Source organism: Coffea arabica, chromosome 2e, assembly GCF_036785885.1.
Source record: "Coffea arabica cultivar ET-39 chromosome 2e, Coffea Arabica ET-39 HiFi, whole genome shotgun sequence".
NCBI classification, from domain to species: Eukaryota; Viridiplantae; Streptophyta; class Magnoliopsida; order Gentianales; family Rubiaceae; genus Coffea; species Coffea arabica.
Window position 1 is genome coordinate 67750242 of NC_092313.1, and position 10961 is coordinate 67761202.

Here is a 10961-nt window from a genome sequence, read left to right on the forward strand (position 1 = left end):
AATTTCCAGAAGACTATTCATTCCAGGGCGTGCTCACGCCAGAGATCGCAGAGTGAATCCCGAAAGACGGACCGTGACACTTATCCCTAGAAGCTTGCCATTATTTTTGGGAGCTGTGTTTTGAAGTTGCGTTGGATTTGGAGACATCTTCAGATAATATTTTGGCAACAAATCATGGAGAAAAATAAGGGAAGATATTTCTAAAAAGATACAACAATGTGATTGGCTAAAAAAAAAAGGGAAGCTGCTGAGTTTTAGGAGGAGTCAAATTGCTAATCCTTTTTGGTAGGAGAGAATTCTGAAAGCTTGAGGAATATAAGGAACCGGGGGAGGTTGCTTCCAGAAAGAAATTGGGAATTGACTACGGAGTGAAGAGAAAAAAAGTCGGATCCCGCGAGACTAAGACCTTGGGTCTCGTTGCTTAGACTAGTTGGTTTTTTTTCCTTTTCTTCCTTTGTAACGTGATTTAGAGGTTGGGCACTTTGCTTTTGATTAATGAACACGAGATTGAAGCTTGGGATTGCAACAAACATGAGGCAAGGCTGAATCTTTTATCTAGTTGAGGAATAAATCGAGGATCGGGGCACCATAACTGTGAGATCGTTTTAATTGCTTATTTTTAATTTATATGTTCATGGATATTTGATTATTATCTATTTTTCCCTGAGTTATTATTATTTAGATTTATTGGATAATTAGACCTATTATTCGATTGTCTAAATAATTGATAGCCAATTAGGATGTTGGCGCGTCGCCTTTAAGCATCTTGATTAGTGGCAAACGAGACAATTGCACCGCCTCGCAAGTGGTCTAATTTGGATCGTGGGGATAATTAATCTTGCCTAAATAAATCCGCATGTGTGTTTGTCATTTAGAATTGGGTCTTTCTAACTCCTAATTTTGTGGCTACATTAAATCCTGTGAGCATTTCTGGGGTTGTCTAGTCACAAGAGGGTAGTTTATGAGCGTCTCTTGACTACCATAAAATTAAGAAAAGATTGGTGGTTGGGCGCGTCGCTTGACCACTATAACCAGTTTATTCGTGAGTATATGAATTGTCCCTTGTATCTGTGATCAGGTGTGTGCTTCGGTGCCAAGATTAATTCCTTGATTAGGTTGTTTTAATTAATTGTTGTTTGTGTAATTTGGTTCCCACTATCTTACTAACTTTGAATTTCAGTTTTTATTCTTTTTTAATTAGTTGGTACGATTGCTAAAAATCTCTCCCCCCATTTTCCTGTGTGATTTGCCTACCAGTTCCCTGAGGAGACGACCCTACTTGCCCTGTTTACAAATTAAATTTGAGATTGTATTGGTTGGCAATTAGGCTGTTATGTTTAACTTTATTTTTGGAGGTTTGACACCCACCAAATTTTGGCGCCGTTGCCAGGGAACTGGTGTTTTAAGTGACTTATTGCACAGACTTTAGTTTTTATTTTTATTTTTATTTTATGCATCGATATTCTCGTATAGGAGAATTAGAATTTGATCCAGAGATCGAGAAGACTGCAAGATGGTTGATCAAGGAGGCAAAGTTGCGTAGGCAACAAGATTCAACGTCACCTTCAGAATCTGAGCAAGAGTTTGTTTCCAGTGATTCATCAAGTGAATCTAAAGAAGAGGAAGTGCATATCCCCCGAGTAGCAATGGCAGCCCCAAACACTTTGAGGGAGTTGGCAACCCCTAACGTGAACCAACAGCCATTATGCATTACATTTCCTAACACGGAAGAGGCATTTGAGCTTAAATCTGGTCTTATTCATTACTTCCTATTTTTCGTGGTATTGCAGGTGAAGACCCACATAAACACTTGAAAGAATTTCATGTGGTGTGCTCCACAATGAAACCTCAAGGAGTCACTGAGGACCACATCAAGTTGAGAGCGTTCCCTTTCTCTTTGGCAGATAAGGCTAAAGATTGGTTATTTTACCTGCCATCAGGATCCATCACTACGTGGGAAGACTTGAAGAGAAGATTCCTCGAGAAATTTTTCCCTGCCTCTAGAGCCGCCAATATAAGGAAAGAAATATGTGGAGTTAGGCAGGCGAATGGGAAAATTCTATATGAGTACTGGGAGCGCTTTAAACAACTGTGTACCAGCTGCCCGCATCATCAAATCCCTGACCAACTCTTAATACAATATTTCTACGAGGGATTATCACCCATGGATAGGAGCATGTTAGATGCAGCCAGTGGCGGTGCTCTGGTTAACAAGACCACAGACGAAGCCACGTTATTGATCTCCACCATGACTGAAAATTCCCACCAATTTGGAGTGAGAGCTGATGGAGCAATAAGAAGGGTCAATGAAGTGAACCACTCTGACTTAGAGGGTAAACTGTCTGAGCTTACCTCTCTGGTGCGTCAAATGGCAAGGGGGCAATTACAATCTGTGAAGACTTGTGGTATCTGTGCTGCTCCCGGACACATGACTGACATGTGTCCAACTCTCCAGGAGGATTCACCTGAGCAAGCCAACATAGTGGGAGATTTTTCTGGACCACCTCCACGAAGGAATGATCCTTTTGCACCCAATTACAACCCAGAGTGGCGAAATCATCCTAACTTTAGCTATGCTTCAAAACCCCCTGGTTTTCAACAACATTTCCAACCACGGCCACCAGTGCAACAACCATCCACTTCCAATTCAAACATGTCTCTTGAAGATATGGTGAAGTCACTGGCCCAAAGCACGAGTCAATTACAGCAATAGGCTCAAAGATCTCAACAGGAGTCTCACAGATTTCAACAAGAGACTCGTGCTAGCATTAGGAATTTGGAAGCACAAATGTCCCAATTGGCAACTTCCATGAGCAACTTGGAAAATAACAATAGAGGGAAGTTACCATCTCAAGTAATTCCTAATCCCAAGGAGAATGCCAGTACAATGCAATTACGGAGTGGCAAGGAGGTACAGTCTCCTAGGCGTGCCCACGCCAAAGAAGAAGAAGTGCCCAGGAAGGTGGGAGAGGAAGAAGAGAAACAATCCTCTGAAGTCTCAAAGAGAGTTGACATTCCTCCTCTTTTTTCTGACAGGTTTACAAAAGCTAAAAAGGAAGAATCTGAGAAAGAGATTTTGGACACCTTCAGGAAAGTGGAGATCAATATTCCTTTGTTGCATGCTATTAGGCAATTGCCTAAATATGCTAAATTTTTGAAGGGCTTATGCACTAATCGCAATAAGTTGAGTCTGGATGACAAGGTGAAGGTGGGGGAGAATGTCTCAGTGATTTTTCAAAGGAAGTTGGCCCAGAAATGTAAGGATCCAGGAATGTTTACTATACCATGCATAATTGGCAATCAAAGAATTGAAAAAAGCATGCTTGACTTAGGTGCTTCAATAAATGTCATGCCTCTTTCAATTTTTAAAGTTTTGAATTTAGGACCCCTCAAAGAAACTAGGGTAATCATTCAACTAGCAAATAGGTCTAATGTCTACCCTGAGGGCCTAGTTGAAGATGTTCTAGTAAAGGTCAATGAATTCATTATTCCTATGAATTTTTACATTGTTGATATGAATGATGAATACTCTACTAATTCAGCTGTGATTCTTTTGGGTAGACCCTTCATGAGTATAGCAAGGACTAAAATAAATGTACATGAAGGGACTTTATCTGTGGAATTTGATGGAGAGAAGGTCACTTTCAATATTTTTGATGCAATGAAGCATCCTGTGGATACTGAGTCTATAAATTTTGTTGGCATGACTAACACCATCGTGCAAGAGAATTTTGAACAGAATTTCATGGGGGACAAGTTGGACTTTGTCTTACAACAAGGCAAGACCAATTTGGAAGTGGACGACATGGAGGAGGAGGAAGTCAAAGAAGCTATCACGTCCTTACATTCACTACATCCGCTTCCAGGCAGGTTTGAAAATTCTTTTCTACCATTACCCACTTCTAATGGAAGAATTCTACCTTCTGTTCAACAGGCACCTAATGTGGAATTGAAGGAACTGCCCGAGCATTTGAAATATGCTTACTTGGGAGATAACAAGACTTTGCCTGTAATCATTGCCAATGATTTAACTGCATTGCAAGAAGAGAGGCTCTTACGGGTTTTACGGGAATTTAAACCAGCAATTGAATGGACGTTAGCAGACATCAAAGGCATCAATCCATCCATTTGCATGCATCACATCCTTTTGGAGTCGGACGCAAAACCCGTGAGAGAGTATCAACGCAAGTTCAATCCCGCAATGAAGGAGGTGGTGATGAAAGAGATTCTCAAACTCTTAGAATTAGGAATTATTTTTCCTATTTCTGACAGCCAGTGGGTAAGTCCAGTCCATGTTGTTCCTAAAAATACTGGAATCACATTGGTGAAAAATGAAAAGAATGAGTTAGTGCCAATGAGATTACAAAATGGGTGGAGAATGTGCATTGACTTTAGGAAGTTAAATGCCGCAACTCGGAAAGACCACTTTCTACTCCCATTTATTGATGAAATGCTTGAGAGGTTGGCAGGTAAGCGTTTCTTTTGCTTTTTAGATGGTTACTCCGGATATTATCAAATTATTGTTGCTCAAGAGAACCAACATAAAACCACTTTTACCTGCCCTTTTAGAACTTTTGCATATCGCCTTATGTCTTTTGGTTTGTGTAATGCTCCTAGAACATTTCAAAGATGCATGATGAGTATTTTCTCTGATATGATTGATAATTGCATTGAAATTTTCATGGATGATTTTACAGTATATGGTGATTCTTTTGATCAGTGCCTAGACCATTTAACAAAGGTTTTGAAAAGATGCATTGAAACAAACTTGGTTCTTAATTATGAAAATGTCATTTCATGGTTAAGGAAGGCATAGTTTTGGGCCATGTTGTTTCATCAAGGGATATTGAGGTAGATAAGGATAAAATTGATTTGATCACTAGTCTACCTTACCCTACTAATGTCAAGGATATTCGTAGTTTTCTAGGCCATGCAGGTTTTTACAGGCGTTTCATAAAAGATTTTTCAAAAATTGCTCAACCGTTGTCTCGCCTGCTTCAAAAGGAGGTGCCATTCAACTTTGGAGATGATTGTAAATTGTCCTTTGACACACTCAAGGGTATGTTGACCACAGCACCAATCATCCAACCCCCAAACTGGAAGCTATCCTTTGAGCTCATGTGTGACGCCAGTCAGTATGCCGTAGGAGGTGTGCTTGGACAGCGGAGTGGGAAGTGTAGTCACGTGATATACTATGCGTCAAAAACATTAACACCAGCTCAATGCAACTACACCACCACGGAGAAGGAGCTTCTAGCTATTGTTTTCGCTTTTGAGAAATTTAGATCATATCTATTGGGGTCAAAAGTAACGGTTTACTCTGATCACGCAGCTTTGAAGTATCTCCTGTCAAAAAAGGAGTCCAAGCCAAGACTCATTCGTTGGGTGCTCTTGCTGCAAGAATTTGACTGGGAGATCAAGGATCGGAGAGGGGTGGATAATTCAGTAGCTGACCATTTGAGTAGGTTGATAAGAGAAGAGGAAGCAGTTCCCATATCTCAGGTATTTCCTGATGAACATCTTTTCTATCTCAAAGGTAAGGAACCTTGGTATGCAGATACTGTGAACTTTTTGGGTAGTCATAAATTTCCTATTGGCATGAGTAAGAGTAAGAGGGATAAGATAATCCATGATTCTCGATACTATATTTGGGACGAGCCATATCTGTGGAAAATAGGCTCTAATCAAATTATTCATAAATGTGTACTTGAAAGTGAAACTCCTTCTATCCTTGCTCATTGTCATAATTATGCATGTGGTGCCCATTTTGGACCTAAGAGAACTGCTAGAAAAATCCTTGATTGTGGCTTTTATTGGGAAACATTGTTTCGTGATACTTATGCATTTTGTAAAAGCTGTGAAAAATGTCAAAAATTTGGGAGTTTGTCTCATAGGGATGAAATGTCTCAAGTGCCTATGTTATTTTGTGAAGTGTTTGATGTTTGGAGTATGGACTTTATGGGACCTTTTCCTAACTCTTTTGGATTTTTGTATATTCTGTTAGCAGTTGACTATGTATCGAAATGGGTAGAAGCAAAAGCTACCCGGACTAATGATTCTCAAGTTGTTGTAGGATTTCTCAAATCCCACATTTTTAGTAGGTTCGGGGTGCCGAGAGTCATCATCAGTGATCAAGGTACCCATTTCTGCAATCGCACCATTGCAGCTTTCATGAGAAAATATGGAGTGCACCATCGTGTGAGTACAACATATCATCCTCAAACCAATGGGCAAGCTGAAGTCTCCAATCAAGAGATCAAGAGCATATTGGAGAAAACGGTTAACCCCAACAGTAAGGATTGGAGCTTGCGATTGGATGATGCTTTGTGGGCATATCGAACGGCGTATAAAACGCCCATTGGAATGTCCCCATATAGGTTGGTGTTTGGTAAGATGTGTTATTTACCTGTGGCTATTGCGCATCGTGCATTTTGGGCAGTCAAGCAATGCAATTTGCATGCGGATAGAGATGGCAAAGAGAGAAAGCTCCAACTCCAGGAGTTGGAGGAAATTCGTCTTGAAGCATATGACAATGCACGTTTGTACAAAGAGCGTACCAAGCAGTTTCATGACCGCCTATTGCGTGTAAAACACTTTTTCCCAGGACAAAAGGTACTCTTGTTCAATTCACGGTTGAAATTCATGCCAAGTAAGTTAAAATCCCATTGGATTGGACCATATGTGGTAGTCAATATTTTTCCCAATGGTGTGGTTGAAATCCAGAATTTAGAGACTAATAAGAGTTTTACGGTTAATGGTCACCGTTTAAAACCGTTTGTTGATGTTTCAGACATTGGCACTGTGGAAGAAGTACACTTGATAGATCCTATCTATGCCTAATTGCTCACTGTGGAGTCGTCTAGCCAAAGACGTTAAAGAAAGGCGCTTCTTGGGAGGCAACCCAAGGCCTCCATTTTTTTTTGTTACCGTTCTCTTTCGTTTTTCGTTGATTTTGGGTTGTTTTGTTTCATTGCAAGTTTTTTTTTTTTTTTTTGGTGTTGGGCAAGAGACTTGGATTTACAAGGCATGCCCACGTCCTATAAGTGATACTCTTGAACACCGTAGAAATGCTTGGGCAGAAGACTCTGCCTTATAAGGCGTGGTCACGCCTTACAGCAACTCTAGTCGACTTTGGGGACACAGGCTTGGATTGAAGACTTCCGCTTCCATCTGAAGCAACGCTACACCACACCACCGTCGGAGGCTCCACGCTGCCAGTCCCTGACACCTCCTCTACCATGGTGTTTTGCTGCAGTTTTTATTCATTCAGGGAAGTTTTTTGCTCCCTTCACTTAACTTCAACTTTTCGTTCTTACATTGAGGACAATGTAGACCTTAGGTGTGGGGGGAGTAGTCTAGCTTTTCCTTCTTACTGCTTTTCCTTCTTCAAAAAAAAAAAGAAACCTTTACCATGCCTTTTGGATTTTTATGGTTTAGCCCTGCTAAGCAATGGCTAGATTTTCAAATTTAACCATTGTTACGGTTTTAGATGATAATATGTTAAGTATGATATGGTAAAATTTTAGGATGACTCTCTGGTAAATATTTGAGATTTGGTGACTCTTGCAATTTCCCTTGGTTAACTTTTCTAGGCATTGTAAATATTTTTCTGACATTTTTGTGTGAACTGGTTCAACTATTAATCTTAGTTCTCCATGTTAAGGAAATGAAGCAGGCTTGCATGGTTTTAATTTTACTTGGGTGTTTATTTGTGAATAATATTCGGTTATACTCCGCTGGTTATCATTGACTAGTAATCGGGGGTTTTCACCTAAAGTGTCGATTTTCGCATCAAAAAGCAGCGATAATTATGAGTATGTGGTCTTTAAACGATTAAAGTTGAGTAACCAGGCTCCTTCATTGGGGAGATGTCGGAGTTCGCGTCAAAAGACTTGAATTGCTCAAGACTAAGCACTTCCGTCAAGAAGGAGGAAAAAAAAAGAGAGGAAAAAGAAACAGAAAAAAAAATGAAAAAAAAAGAGGATACGAGCATGAAAGTATGTGAATAATTGTATTGCCTGCGGATCCATGAGTCTTTATGTTGAGATTTTGCTTAATAGTTGGACCGGTTAATAAAAAAAAATGTTGGTTGGATATTTTCTATTCTTAGATTAGTTAGTCTGGATTTGAAAGAGTCGTTGGTTTTAAAAGCTAGTTGGAGAGTTATCTCGTAAAATTTGTCATCAGTACTTGACAGTTATCTAAATTATACATTGTCAATATTTGCTTTGATTAATAGCCATTGTCTTGAATTCAACTGCTGCAAAATGTTTGCTCGCTTGGTTGTATATTTAAAGTTTGAAATGCTTGAGGACAAGCATTGTCTTGGTGTGGGGGAATTTGATAGGGATATAATTATGCATTTTATTTGTGGTTATTTGGTCTTAATTTTGACAGTTTATTATGCAAAGTATTGGATTTCTGCTCATAATTGGTATTTGTGTTAATTACAGGCAATTGGTGTTAAAAGTGATAAAAAAGGCGAATTTCCAGAAGACTATACATTCCAGGGCGTGCTCACGCCAAAGATTGCAGAGTGAATCCTGAAAGACGGACCGTGACACTTATCCCTAGAAGCTTGCCACTATTTTTGGGAGCTGTGTTTTGAAGTTGCGTTGGATTTGGAGACATCTTCAGATAATATTTTGGCAACAAATCATGGAGAAAAATAAAGGAAGATATTTCTAAAAAGATACAACAATGTGATTGGCTAAAAAAAAAAAGGGAAACTGCTAAGTTTTAGGGGGAGTCAAATTGCTAATCCTTTTTAGTAGGAGAGAATTTTGAAAGCTTGAGGAATATAAGGAACCGGGGAAGGTTGCTTCCAGAAAGAAATTGGGAATTGACTACGGAGTGAAGAGAAAAAAAGCTGGATCCCGCGAGACTAAGACCTTGGGTCTCGTTGCTTAGACTAGTTGGTTTTTTTTCCTTTTCTTCCTTTGTAACGTGATTTAGAGGTTGGGCACTTTGCTTTTGATTAATGAACACGAGATTGAAGCTTGGGATTGCAACAAACATGAGGCAAGGCTGAATCTTTTATCTAGTTGAGGAATAAATCGAGGATCGGAGCACCATAACTGTGAGATCGTTTTAATTGCTTATTTTTAATTTATATGTTCATGGATATTTGATTATTCTCTATTTTTCCCTGAGTTATTATTATTTAGATTTATTGGATACTTAGACCTGTTATTCGATTATCTAAATAATTGATAGCCAATTAGGATGTTGGCGCGTCGCCTTTAAGCATCTTGATTAGTGGCAAACGAGACAATTGCACCGCCTCGCAAGCGGTCTAATTTGGATCGTAGAGATAATTAATCTAGCCTAATAAATCCGCATGTGTGTTTGTCATCTAGAATTGGGTTTTTCTAATTCCTAATGTTGTGGCTACATTAAATCCTGTGAGCGTTTCTGGGGTTGTCTAGTCACAAGAGGGTAGTTTATGAGCGTCTCTTGACTACCATAAAATTAAGGAAAGATTGGTGGTTGGGCGCGCCGCTTGACCACTATAACCAGTTTATTCGTGAGTATATGAATTGTCCCTTGTATCTGTGATCAGGTGTGTGCTTCGGTGCCAAGATTAATTCCTTGATTAGGTTGTTTTAATTAATTGTTGTTTGTGTAATTTGGTTCCCACTATCTTACTAACTTTGAATTTCAGTTTTTATTCTTTTTTAATTAGTTGGTACGATTGCTAAAAATCTCTCCCCCCATTTTCCTGTGTGATTTGCCTACCAGTTCCCTGAGGAGACGACCCTACTTGCCCTGTTTACAAATTAAATTTGAGATTGTATTGGTTGGCAATTAGGCTGTTATGTTTAACTTTATTTTTGGAGGTTTGACACCCACCAAATTTTGGCGCCGTTGCCAGGGAACTGGTGTTTTAAGTGACTTATTGCACAGACTTTAGTTTTTATTTTTATTTTTATTTTATGCATCGATATTCTCGTATAGGAGAATTAGAATTTGATCCAGAGATCGAGAAGACTGCAAGATGGTTGATCAAGGAGGCAAAGTTGCGTAGGCAACAAGATTCAACGTCACCTTCAGAATCTGAGCAAGAGTTTGTTTCCAGTGATTCATCAAGTGAATCTAAAGAAGAGGAAGTGCATATCCCCCGAGTAGCAATGGCAGCCCCAAACACTTTGAGGGAGTTGGCAACCCCTAACGTGAACCAACAGCCATTATGCATTACATTTCCTAACACGGAAGAGGCATTTGAGCTTAAATCTGGTCTTATTCATTACTTCCTATTTTTCGTGGTATTGCAGGTGAAGACCCACATAAACACTTGAAAGAATTTCATGTGGTGTGCTCCACAATGAAACCTCAAGGAGTCACTGAGGACCACATCAAGTTGAGAGCGTTCCCTTTCTCTTTGGCAGATAAGGCTAAAGATTGGTTATTTTACCTGCCATCAGGATCCATCACTACGTGGGAAGACTTGAAGAGAAGATTCCTCGAGAAATTTTTCCCTGCCTCTAGAGCCGCCAATATAAGGAAAGAAATATGTGGAGTTAGGCAGGCGAATGGGAAAATTCTATATGAGTACTGGGAGCGCTTTAAACAACTGTGTACCAGCTGCCCGCATCATCAAATCCCTGACCAACTCTTAATACAATATTTCTACGAGGGATTATCACCCATGGATAGGAGCATGTTAGATGCAGCCAGTGGCGGTGCTCTGGTTAACAAGACCACAGACGAAGCCACGTTATTGATCTCCACCATGACTGAAAATTCCCACCAATTTGGAGTGAGAGCTGATGGAGCAATAAGAAGGGTCAATGAAGTGAACCACTCTGACTTAGAGGGTAAACTGTCTGAGCTTACCTCTCTGGTGCGTCAAATGGCAAGGGGGCAATTACAATCTGTGAAGACTTGTGGTATCTGTGCTGCTCCCGGACACATGACTGACATGTGTCCAACTCTCCAGGAGGATTCACCTGAGCAAGCCA

General features: G+C 39.9%; 1 protein-coding gene and 2 non-coding genes across 3 annotated transcripts; 1 reads left to right on the plus strand and 2 right to left on the minus strand.

The window, feature by feature from the left end:
• Positions 1 to 1451: 1451 nt before the first annotated feature.
• Positions 1452 to 2713, plus strand: LOC113729364 (uncharacterized). Its single transcript, XM_027253669.2, has 2 exons — positions 1452 to 1752; positions 1791 to 2713. The coding sequence occupies exons 1-2, from the start codon at positions 1452 to 1454 to the stop codon at positions 2711 to 2713; spliced, it is 1224 nt and encodes a 407-aa protein (XP_027109470.1).
• On the minus strand, positions 2012 to 2118 carry LOC113733533 (small nucleolar RNA R71). Its single transcript, XR_003459045.1, has one exon. It is a non-coding gene; the product is annotated as a small nucleolar RNA R71 (small nucleolar RNA).
• Positions 2714 to 10495: 7782 nt separating the features above from the next.
• LOC140037416 (small nucleolar RNA R71) lies at positions 10496 to 10602 on the minus strand. The gene has a single exon (XR_011841321.1). It is a non-coding gene; the product is annotated as a small nucleolar RNA R71 (small nucleolar RNA).
• Between the last annotated feature and the right edge of the window lie 359 nt (positions 10603 to 10961).